Source organism: Sipha flava, unplaced genomic scaffold, assembly GCF_003268045.1.
Source record: "Sipha flava isolate LNK unplaced genomic scaffold, YSA_version1 109_pilon_pilon, whole genome shotgun sequence".
In the NCBI taxonomy this organism is placed as follows: domain Eukaryota; kingdom Metazoa; phylum Arthropoda; class Insecta; order Hemiptera; family Aphididae; genus Sipha; species Sipha flava.
The window spans coordinates 1761498-1772479 of record NW_020271726.1 but is presented as its reverse complement, the minus strand read 5'-3'; the positions used below and the strand labels follow the sequence as shown (position 1 = coordinate 1772479).

The window sequence follows — 10982 nt, the reverse complement described above, 5'->3', positions numbered from 1 at the left end:
TAATTACTGAGGCAAATATTTTAATGCACCTCTTAAATAAAAAAAAAAAAAATTGTTGAAATCTCAGTGATAATCAAAATTCAAATCAATAGAATACGGACAAGTATAAAAGAAATTAATGAATCCTATGCTTTCCACGAAAACTGCCAACTGGAAAATATTTAGCTTACTGAGTGCAAAAAAAAATTATATGCATGAACTATTTTTATTTTATTCAATCAGTATACAGTAGGTATAATTTAAAAATATATTCAAGACATGTTTTTCTCTACAATCGAGTTATAAGCTATACACCACGGACGGTCAAACTTTTTTCGGCCACGATCTACTAAAAATATACTTCACCTTTGAAGATCGATTTTCTTGGAAAATTTTTTTATAAACCAGAATAAAAGATAAAAACTATACAGATAAAATTTATCGACAATTTGTTCATAACCACTATTAATTTTCGTGCACGTGGCCTAAAAATAAATTCTAACACGATCGACTCTGAAATCGTCCACGATCGACCGTTTAACCGCTCCTGCTATAAACCATTACAAAGATTAAAGTTCATGACCGCGGTCGTAGATTTAAATAATCTAATTAAAAATATATTCACCTATTTGTTGTATCCATGAAAACGATTGAAAGCATTTTCTATCCCAAAAAGTTTACCAAAATAATTAGTTTTGGATCCAAATATTGGTCAATTACTGTAGGTACATTATATGGCAATTTATCCAATTATTTTTCAACCATATTGGTAATAATTCAATTTTTAGATTACATATACACCATTTTTTTTAATAACATGAATGATATTATTATTGCCATAAGTCTAACAGACATCTAATAGAAATCATAATGAAAAATTACATATAGATATTACATGTAAATTTTCCATGTATTTGAAATTAAATTAATGTTTTTCAGTGGTGTTAGTGTTCATATATTATGTATATCAAATTGCATCAAATTATTTTCATCATATTTGATTAAATTAATAACTTTACTATTTTAACAATCTAAGACATTCTTTAAAAATTGTCAAGAACTGTCAAGAAAAAAAATATAAACTACATATTTATATAAATATGAATATAAAAAATTTAATAAAAAAAAGTATTTATTACAATATATTAAAAACTTTATAGATTTAAATAAAAAAAATCATTTAATTACATAATAAACTTATTTATTCAATTATTGGAATTTTAATTAAATCATCAATTGAGTAAGTTTAAAATAAGAAACCAATTAACAGTACAATTGTAGAATTAAAAAAAAATACTCTATAAGATACATTCTAAATAAATAAAAAATAATTAACGGTGTTCAAAAATAATTCCTGAATGATGTTTCACTGCCTTAAATGGATGACTTCTGGTTCGACCCCTATGAATAAATAAAAAATAAATTTTTTTTTTTATAACTATTTGTAAATTATATTAAAATAAATTTAATATTTTATTAGTCTATTTTTCCACATTTACCTTATATTGTATAAAATTGTTTTAGTTTTGGGGAAGTCAGTATGTCCCCAAGTCTCCATCATCACCTCAAAACATACAACGAGACGGCCAATTAAATCGATTAACATTTCATTAATGTTTTTATCTTCTACTTCTTCATGGAAAATATTGATTTCTCTTTCTAATTCCTAGATTAGTTCAAATTAGTAAACTTACAACAATGGAATTTCATCTGAACTTACTCTAACAGAATTATTATTTGTAGAATTCAAAACTGATATCCCTTCATTTATAGTTGGTATATTTAATTGAAGGGCAAAAATAGGTTTACTCTTAGGATAATCACATTTAATAGCCATAACAACAGTTAATGTAGCTGAAAAATAATTGTACCATAAATATTATCAAAAAGTAATACATAATATATAAATATGTACCAGTAGTAGCTTGAGTACAGGGAAAAATGGGCAATCATTAACTCTCTTGATAAAATATAAACTATTTTATTTAATTTGTTTGATATCAATTTAAATCAAATGTCTAGTTATTTAGATGAAAAGTATAAATGATAATTGTCAACCATTTTGATAAATTTATTTTCAATACTTCAAAAAATATTTTATGAACTTAGTATATATACTTAGTATATATATATAGAATATATACAGTGTGTTCAACGATAAAAGTAACACGAAATATTTCGAACGCATAACCTTGTATGCAATTCGGATTTTTTGTAATGCATAAAGGACATAAAATTACATTTATTTTTGATAAATCTTAATTTTTTAAAAAAAAAAATTCTACACATGCGAAACAAAATAAATTTTTTTTAAATGGCACCCCCCATTTTTTCAAGCAACTTTTTGACCTTTAAAGTTTTGCTCTATTTTCAAATTGACTGATTGAGGATGAGTTAAACTTTCGATTTATAACATTTGTATTTATCATATTTTTCAATAGTCTATTTAGGAGTTTTACAAATTTATAAGTGATTTCGTATGAAATTTTCTTAAAAATTAAGTGTACTGTCACAAGTACAAGTAATTTACAATACTTCTACAGACATTTTAACACAAATTTCTTGTAAATAGTATAATTTTGGTTAATTAAAACTAACACATAAACAAACAGACTAAACAAACTAACACATATTCTATTTTTTTGATTCAGTTTTAAAATAAAATTTTGATTTTATTGAACAATTAAATTTTGTACAGGTGAATTTTGATTAAATTTTACAATTCATCATATAAATTGCTTAAAGTTATTACCATTATTTGCAATGCATGCTTCACACTGTCACAATACTTCTCTGTGTGTCGTAGAAAGTATTTGTTCCTCGGTTAACTATGGACACGCAATAATTATTTTATTTTTCAAATCTATAAGATCATTTGGTGGGTTAGAATAGACAACTGTCTTCAGATGTCTCCATAAAAAAAAATATTAAGGTGTCAAATCTGGTAATCTTGGAGGCCATTGTACTGGCCCAAGAGTATACATCCATCTATGATTTAAAACACTCTCTAAATATTCTCGAACAATTAATGCGCAGGTGAGTTAAAATTTCTGTAGAAGTATTGTAAATTACTTGTACTTATGATAGTACACTTAATTTTTTAGAATAATTCATACAAAATCACTTATAAATTTGTAAAACTGTAAAAAGACTATTGAAAAATAGGATAAATACAAATGTTTTAAATCGAAAATCTAACTCATTCTCAATCAGTCAGTTTTGAAGATAGAACAAAACTTTAAAGATCAAAGTTTCTTGAAACAATTCACATAATTCCAATTTGAACTCAAAAATGGGGAGTACCATTTAAAAAAAATTAGTTTGTTGCGCATGCGCAGAATTTTTTTTTTTTAAAAATTAAGATTTATCAAAAATAAATATAATTTTATATCCTTTATATATTACAAAAAACCCGAATTGCATACAAGGTCATGCGTTCAAAAAATTTCATGTTACTTTTATTGTTGAACACACTGTATATAATTTTTTTTATTAATAAATAAGTTAAGATTTTTCATCGACAACCAATTAATCAATAAATATAATAGGAAAATATATATGTAAAATATAACTGTATTTTATACATAACTAAATTACTATAAGTTAGTTATATTAACTAGATCAGTCAATGATTAAACCATAATGAAATAAATACCTGTTTTATAATTCACTACGCGTTTAAATAACAAATCATTTTCTGTCACTGTTCCAAATTCAACATGTGGTATACAGTATTCAAGCTTATTAAAATTATCCCATGTCATTGTATTCCAAGGGGATAATACTGAAGTTAAATTGACTCCATTTATACTAAATCTACGCTCTAAATCTAAAATAATAATACTAATAAAATTAAGGAAATAAATAGGTTAGATAATATTTTTGTTTTCAATTCTTACCACTACAATCAAGCTGAGTAATTAAAGAAAGTCGAGTCTTAAGACGATTATTAATTGCCTTTAATACTTGGGCAATATGATTTCTTGAAATAAGGAAATCAGGTGAGCTAGGGTTCAAAAAATCAAAACCACATATACTCTGAGCCCAAATATAAGGCTTACCAACATCTAAAGTGTTTAACTCGGTTTTTGCCTAAATTATACAGTAAAAATTTAACTTCAATAATAATTAGCTATTTAAAATAATTATAATTCCTCACTTCTTCTAATTGATGAAAATTTACTATTTGTGGACTTTCTTTACCATTATCACCAGGGAATAATGCATCAAGTATAGAACTAGGTGAAAGCAACTCTCTAGAGTAGGATGATGAAAATCCTGACCATGATGAAGAGACAGTAACCGTAATTAAGTTTAAATTAACCAAATAAAAAAATTCCATGACAAACAGAGTATTGTTTTTTAAATTCAAAGTCAATTTAACAGATAAGGGATGTTTAGATAACAAACTTTTCTGTTGAACAGATTTAGTATCAGTACGTGATTTTTTATGGTGTCGTTTTTTGGGTTTTGGTGCATCAATTTCCTGTAAAATATAATGTGTAAGAATTAATTTCAATTTCTATGTAATTACAGAAATTAATAAAAAAATAATAAAAATAACATTTTTATTATTATTATTACATTTATTACATTTTTTAAAATCAACAAAAAATATCAGACCAATATAATTTGAATAAAAAATAAAAAATGTCACACTTGTTATCGTAAAATAGCCAAGCTATTATTTGCAATAGCGATTTTGAGAAATTTTTTTGGAGGGGGGAGAATCCTTTGATATTTTCTTATAATATATTAAGGCATACAAATGTTTAACCCATTAATAATTTATTACTTAAAATATAATTTTTATATTTAATTCCTTATATTCTTAAATTTAATTATTATAAAAAATAAACATAATATAACATTTTAAACTCGAGCTATCAGAATGAATAATATATCATTGCCTGAACTCAAGACCAGAAGGAAGGAGGGGTTGAGACCCACTGGATACATGTGAAACCACTACTATATATATGAATACCCTGGTTATGGATATATTTTACACACAATGCATTATTTTTTTAAAAACAATTTATTTATTATAGAAAATTCATAGTAAAATCATAGTATTTAATGATTCTGCTTATTTCAAATATTTAAACAAAATTTACTATAAATTTTATTGCGATTTCATTATGGAATAACTATGAAAATTATATTATTGGTGGAAATTATGCACTTTCTTTGTTTTTTTATTCTACTCAATTGAACAGTAGGAAAAGTAGGGGAAAAAAACTTAAAATCAGTATAGTTTGCAGTAAAACAAACTTATAAATTATTTATTTATTGCTAAATCAGAAATAATAAAATTTAATTGTAATAATATTTAATTTAATTATAAGATCACCAATATTTTTATTTTTTATTTTTTATAGAATTTTGAAATATGAAAGCCTTTCAACTATTTACCAAGGAAAACAAAATAAAAAAATTAATTAATTCAAATTTTCGAAATTAAAAAAATAAGTTAATTTAGTAGATATCAGTTATAATAAAATAAAATAAACTTTTAGTTAATATATTGTATAAAATAATATAGTAACTATAGAATATCTAGAATTTTATTTAAAAATAATAACTAATAATTAGCATTAATTGGAATACTTAAAAAATAAGTAGAAATATTCGGTGGATCCCAAACGGCTCCCGTCCATTATTGGCTTACTCCCAAATGACTCCCATTAAAAAAGGTTTAATGAACAGTTATGTTAAAAGTTATACAAACAGGCAAATTTCCAAACTGCTGAGGGTAATACCGAATATATCTGACGTTTTTATAATATCGAAAATGCCAAAACTAATTATATATTATATGTACTAGTGTACTTGGTAAACATCACCAATGCTTGTTTGTATTATGTCATATCTATACTAATTCGTATATCACTGATATCTAATTGGCGTGTATGGCATGTGTTTATGGCTAATTGATACTATTAACAATAGTAAGTACTTTAAATAGATACATTATAATCGATAAAAATGTACCCAACATATAATTTTTTTTTATATTTTTACATATAAATACAATTTTTTATATTTTTTAATGCTAAAATGTAATAAAATTTAATTCACAATAATAAATAATATTTTTATATATTTTTATAATGATTTAGTGTATACCAACACATTTTTAACCATACCTTTTTCAAAACAGTCCTTCCTTCCTAAATTCCTTCCCACTACATATAAAGTCTATATGTAGTGAGAAGGAATTTAAGTTATATAAACATGAGTCGTTTAAAAGTTTACCTGTTTGTAAAACCTTTTTTAATGGAAGCCAAATGGACTATGTCTGAAATATTTACTTGTATATATAATTAAATATTTACCTCATCAGAATTAGTATCCACTACATTATTTTTATTGGAATCAAATCGTCTAGCTTCTTCTTCATCGCCATTTGTTAAAACAGTAAATTTAGATTCTAAAATATTTTTTGTGATTAATATCCATGAGATTGATTAAATATTTAAAACCTCACATTAAGTACATACTAATTACTTATAAATATAACTTACTGCATGCTTCTCTATATGCATCTGTTTGAATGTATAAATAATACAATGGTTTGGGTAATAAATTTACTATATCTGCATATGATCTTGCTTGACAAGGAGCTAATCCAAAACTTTGCTGCAATGGCTGAGCAGCCTGCAAATAAGTAAAATTTTATTTTAATATAATTGTAAACTTATAAGTGTGTGTGTGTGTGTGACATTAAAATTCAGAAATTTACATTAGCCAGATAACCAATTTTAGTAATGTTAACATTAGCCAGATCAAATTACATTACCTTTAGATAATATCTCAATACTTATAAATATTACATGAAATAAAATAATTTTAAGCTTACAAGGTGTCCAGAGTGAAGTGACCATACAAATTCATATGAATATATACCAAAAATGATAAAGAAATACCCTTTAAAGAGGGAGTCTAACTTTTATTTTTTTTAGCTATGAACAATTTAACAATTTAACAATTTTTAACTATACCTTACATAAATTTTTAATGTACTTTTAAAACTTTTTAACTTTTTAAACTTAATATTTAATTTAAATCTATTTAATTTTACTATCAACCAACAAACACAATTAAACAAGAATGGACATATTATTTTTATTAAATTGAAAAAAATAAACATTTTTTTATAAAAAATTAATATTTTTAAAAAAAAATTGTGTATTAATTTAAATAATTTCATATTTACTATGGTTTTTCATCACATTTTATTGTTCTGCGAAATAATACCAAGTATACCTAAAGTTTGGTTTTCATATCATTCATATTTTAAGAGCTATACCCTGTTAATCATCATTATCTTAGTTTTCTTAGAATGGAGTATTAGTCATTGATTGTTATTATTTTCTTTAGTAAATTTTAGTTGTCGTGAAAAACTATAGTAAATAAGAAATTATGTAGAGTAATACACAATTTACTATAAAAAATATGAATTTTTGATAAAAAATGTTTACTTTTTTCATAACATTTTGATAAAACCCTCCTTGATATATCATAATTTTGTCAAAATATTTATTTCATAATGTGAATAAATATTAAGAAATAGCAAAAAATGGTTTAAAATTCATTTATAATATATGAAGCAAATCAAATTAACATTAAATTTATTTGAATTTTATTTATAGTACTGATAATAATATTAACAAACTGTAGTCATACTAAATAATTAATTATACTAAAAGCATTTAATTACCATATAAAATTATAAAATTATATACATTTGTGAATCATATTTACATAATTAATTCTTAATATTTAATATTTATATTTTAATAAACCCGTAAAAAAATATTAACTTACAGAACGTATATCTTTCAGCATAGGTAAAATACTTTGTAAAATTCTACTTTCTTCTTGAATCTCAGAAAGTATAATTTCTTTACTTTTCTCAACTTCATCACATTGTTTTTGTTGAGTTTGCCTTTGTTCAAGTTCCCATTGAAGACGTTTAACATGTAAATCATGATCACTTATCAATCCTTTCTGCAGATTATCCTAAAACAAAATATAGAATCTAAATAATTAAATATTCTTAATTATAGTTTTGATTCACATACTATATAATCAATTGATCCTGGTGATTCTCGATTAAATACATCTAACGGTACAAGATCAATATCACAATCGCTAGATCTAAAAAAAAATGAAATAAAACATAATATGTTTATATTACTCAAAATATATTAATTTGGAAGTATACTTGTATTGAAGGCATTTTGAAATTTCTTTTTTTAAATAAAATAATTCATTTAGCAAATTTTCTTGCTGTAAATGTTTACTGTCGATTTCTTGTTTTTTTTTGTTTAATAAATCTTTTTTTTGTTTTGAACGGATTTTGTCAAGTCTATTCAACTTTTTTAGTATTAAAAAAAAATGAATGGCATCATTTTTATACTCTTCAATTTTTTCTATCTATTTAACAAACATTTTAAAAAAAAATATTATGACTGAATGACATTAACAGAATGTTGCTCCAATTTAATTGTCTTTGTTTAATTAAATATAATATTGTTTGACAAAATCATAACTATATAAAAATTTTAAAACTGAAATTCCTGTACTCCTTCATCAATAAAATCACTACAAAAATATTATTTTTTTTTTTTTTAAATTTTGTGATATTGATTTAAATTCTGAATCTTGTATAAATGTCAAACTTAATTTTCTGCACAGAATGTATTTTTAAAAAACATGTTAAATAGAAAAACGTAACCAAATATAAACTGTTTCCACTTAATAAAAATAAATAATAATAGAAACAATAAAACAAATCATTATGTTCTGTTCTTAAAGTAATATTTCATTTTTGTAGAATGTATAGTTCATTTTTTTTAACTATAAAGCTGTATATACTTTACCTAATATATATAATAAGAAAACATAAGTTAAATTAAAAAATTATGTGAATTTAAAAATCAAGATGAATACTAGTAAAAATTAACTAATTTAACAAAACAAAAAAATTAAAATAAATTTTTGAAAATGTGAAATTATTAGTATATTAAAATACCTTAAAAACTAATAAATATTGTTTATTTTTTATATACAGAACCAAATTATTTTCAATACTATATATAAATTGCACATAAAACTAAAAACTAGAAAGATTGAATATAATTAAATAGAGCAGCAGTTCCCAATTTTTTTTATAGTGCAGACCACCAATTTCGTAGAAAATCGTTGAGGCCCACCGATAATTATAAATGTATAATGTGCACGTACGTCAGTTATTACAATTTATTTATTAAAAAAACAATTTTTTTATCAAAAAAAAAAAAAAATTATTCAAGAATTAAACAATTTAATGTGATTTTCGATTTCCCCCCAAATTGGGAACCACTGTAATCGAGGACAATTTTAATAGGTATATTTTAATAGTAAAAATAATAATATAAAAAACATAAAATTTTGTTTAGTAAAAAAAAAAAAGTATTTTAATAAATAGGATTTTTTATTTTAGTACTATCGAACTCACTGGTGGGTTTTCTTTATTTTTTAACTCAAAATTCCATTTCATTACGTCTTGCCATTTATGCAAGGTGTTGAAATAAATTGCAGAATCGCAATTTTCATCTCTATTGATTGCTTGTTTTTCTTCATATTTTGCTACTGCCTATTAAAAGAAAGTATATGAAAGTATATACATTTGTTAAGAGTGTTAAAAGTTTATACTGCACATGATGTTTAATTTATAGTTTAATATTTAAATTAGTAAACAAAAACATTAATAATAATATTATGGATTTCTAATCATAATTAAGTTCTGTACCGTGTAAAGATCGATTTCGGGTTCTTTATTCCTGATGATGGTCGGTTTATTTTGTAAAATTTTTTCATTCATCGTAAAATCAGTTCGATGTAGTTTACCGGGAAAAAATGTACAAAACCAAAACAAACGATACACAAAAATATGAGAGAAACATAAAGGTGTGTTCTTAAAGATAATTAATAACTTATTCTGCTAGAGAAATGAGATAGGGTATCGTCATAGATAATGTAAAGAAAACAAATAGTTAAACGTTTAACTAATGTAACCTAAAAAAATAAATATTGCTGCTATAGTGTACAAGCGTCTAGAGACAGAAAACGCCGAATGGCTGCAAGATGGCAGCCTTATGCTTTTATCAATCGTACCTCTTATCTTCAAAAACATTTATCAGTACTATCACAGAATACTTTTATTATATGATATTATCTCAAGAGATTATGAAATATTAAATATTAACAAACATTCATAGTTCATAAAAATAATTATTAGTAATTCAAATTTTAATGTAAATAGTTATAAATTATAATAAATTCAACATAGTTCAGTTATATTACTATTTTACAATATCAATTTCAACAATTTTTTTAATTAATTTTATTTATTTATTTATATTATTATATAATACATACAAATATATTGATCCACCTTCTATAGCATTAAAATTTAACATTTTATATGAACATAACATATTACTATGCTGGCCATATAAATGAGTCAAATCAAATGATGCATCATTAGTTAAACAAGTTATAAAAAAAGCAAAATTGCATGAGGATTGAGGATTAACAATATTGTATATTTACTATTTCATAATCTTTTTTTTTTTTTTTTTGTTATTAATTAATTTTATTATACAATCTGTAAATATATTATTTTTACAATAATTACAAGTGTTGTAAAGACAGAAATAGAATACAAATAAAATAAAAAGGGACTGATGACTTGAACAAAAAATTCATCCAGCGATGGAACTTCTTGAAATTGTGAATGGGCTTTATTCAGTCAGATCCCGGCACCATTTGCGTCTTAAACGTCTTCCAGGGTCACCTGGGATGCTGAGACTAGATAAGTTTGAGATTACATAATTTATTTAGATTAGACAAGATAATCTTTTGAGATAATATCACATAATATAAGTATTCTGTGATAATACTGATAAATGTTTTTGAAGATAAGAGGTACGATTGATAAGAGCATAAGGCCG

At 23.4% G+C, this 10982-nt stretch overlaps 1 protein-coding gene across 1 annotated transcript; it reads right to left on the bottom strand.

Annotated features, from left to right (window-relative positions):
* Positions 1-1212: 1212 nt before the first annotated feature.
* On the bottom strand, positions 1213-10083 carry LOC112687724 (THO complex subunit 5 homolog). Its single transcript, XM_025560608.1, has 13 exons — positions 9779-10083; positions 9485-9622; positions 8210-8421; positions 8067-8142; positions 7810-8004; positions 6507-6639; positions 6318-6412; positions 4139-4465; positions 3879-4071; positions 3635-3808; positions 1700-1833; positions 1479-1645; positions 1213-1380 (listed from the first exon to the last, which is right to left on the bottom strand). Exons 1-13 carry the CDS (start codon positions 9848-9850, stop codon positions 1311-1313), a joined length of 1986 nt encoding a protein of 661 aa, XP_025416393.1. The 5' UTR covers positions 9851-10083; the 3' UTR covers positions 1213-1310.
* Positions 10084-10982: the final 899 nt, after the last annotated feature.

Excerpts from the sequence above, each read along its gene's own strand:
- LOC112687724 (XM_025560608.1), bottom strand. The coding sequence starts at position 9,850 with ATGAATGAAAAAATTTTACAAAATAAACCGACCATCATCAGGAATAAA. Across the intron at positions 9,623-9,778 it reads CCGAAATCGATCTTTACACG|GCAGTAGCAAAATATGAAGA; the intron begins GTACAGAACTTA and ends TTCTTTTAATAG. Across the intron at positions 8,005-8,066 it reads CAGGATCAATTGATTATATA|GATAATCTGCAGAAAGGATT; the intron begins GTATGTGAATCA and ends ATTTTGTTTTAG.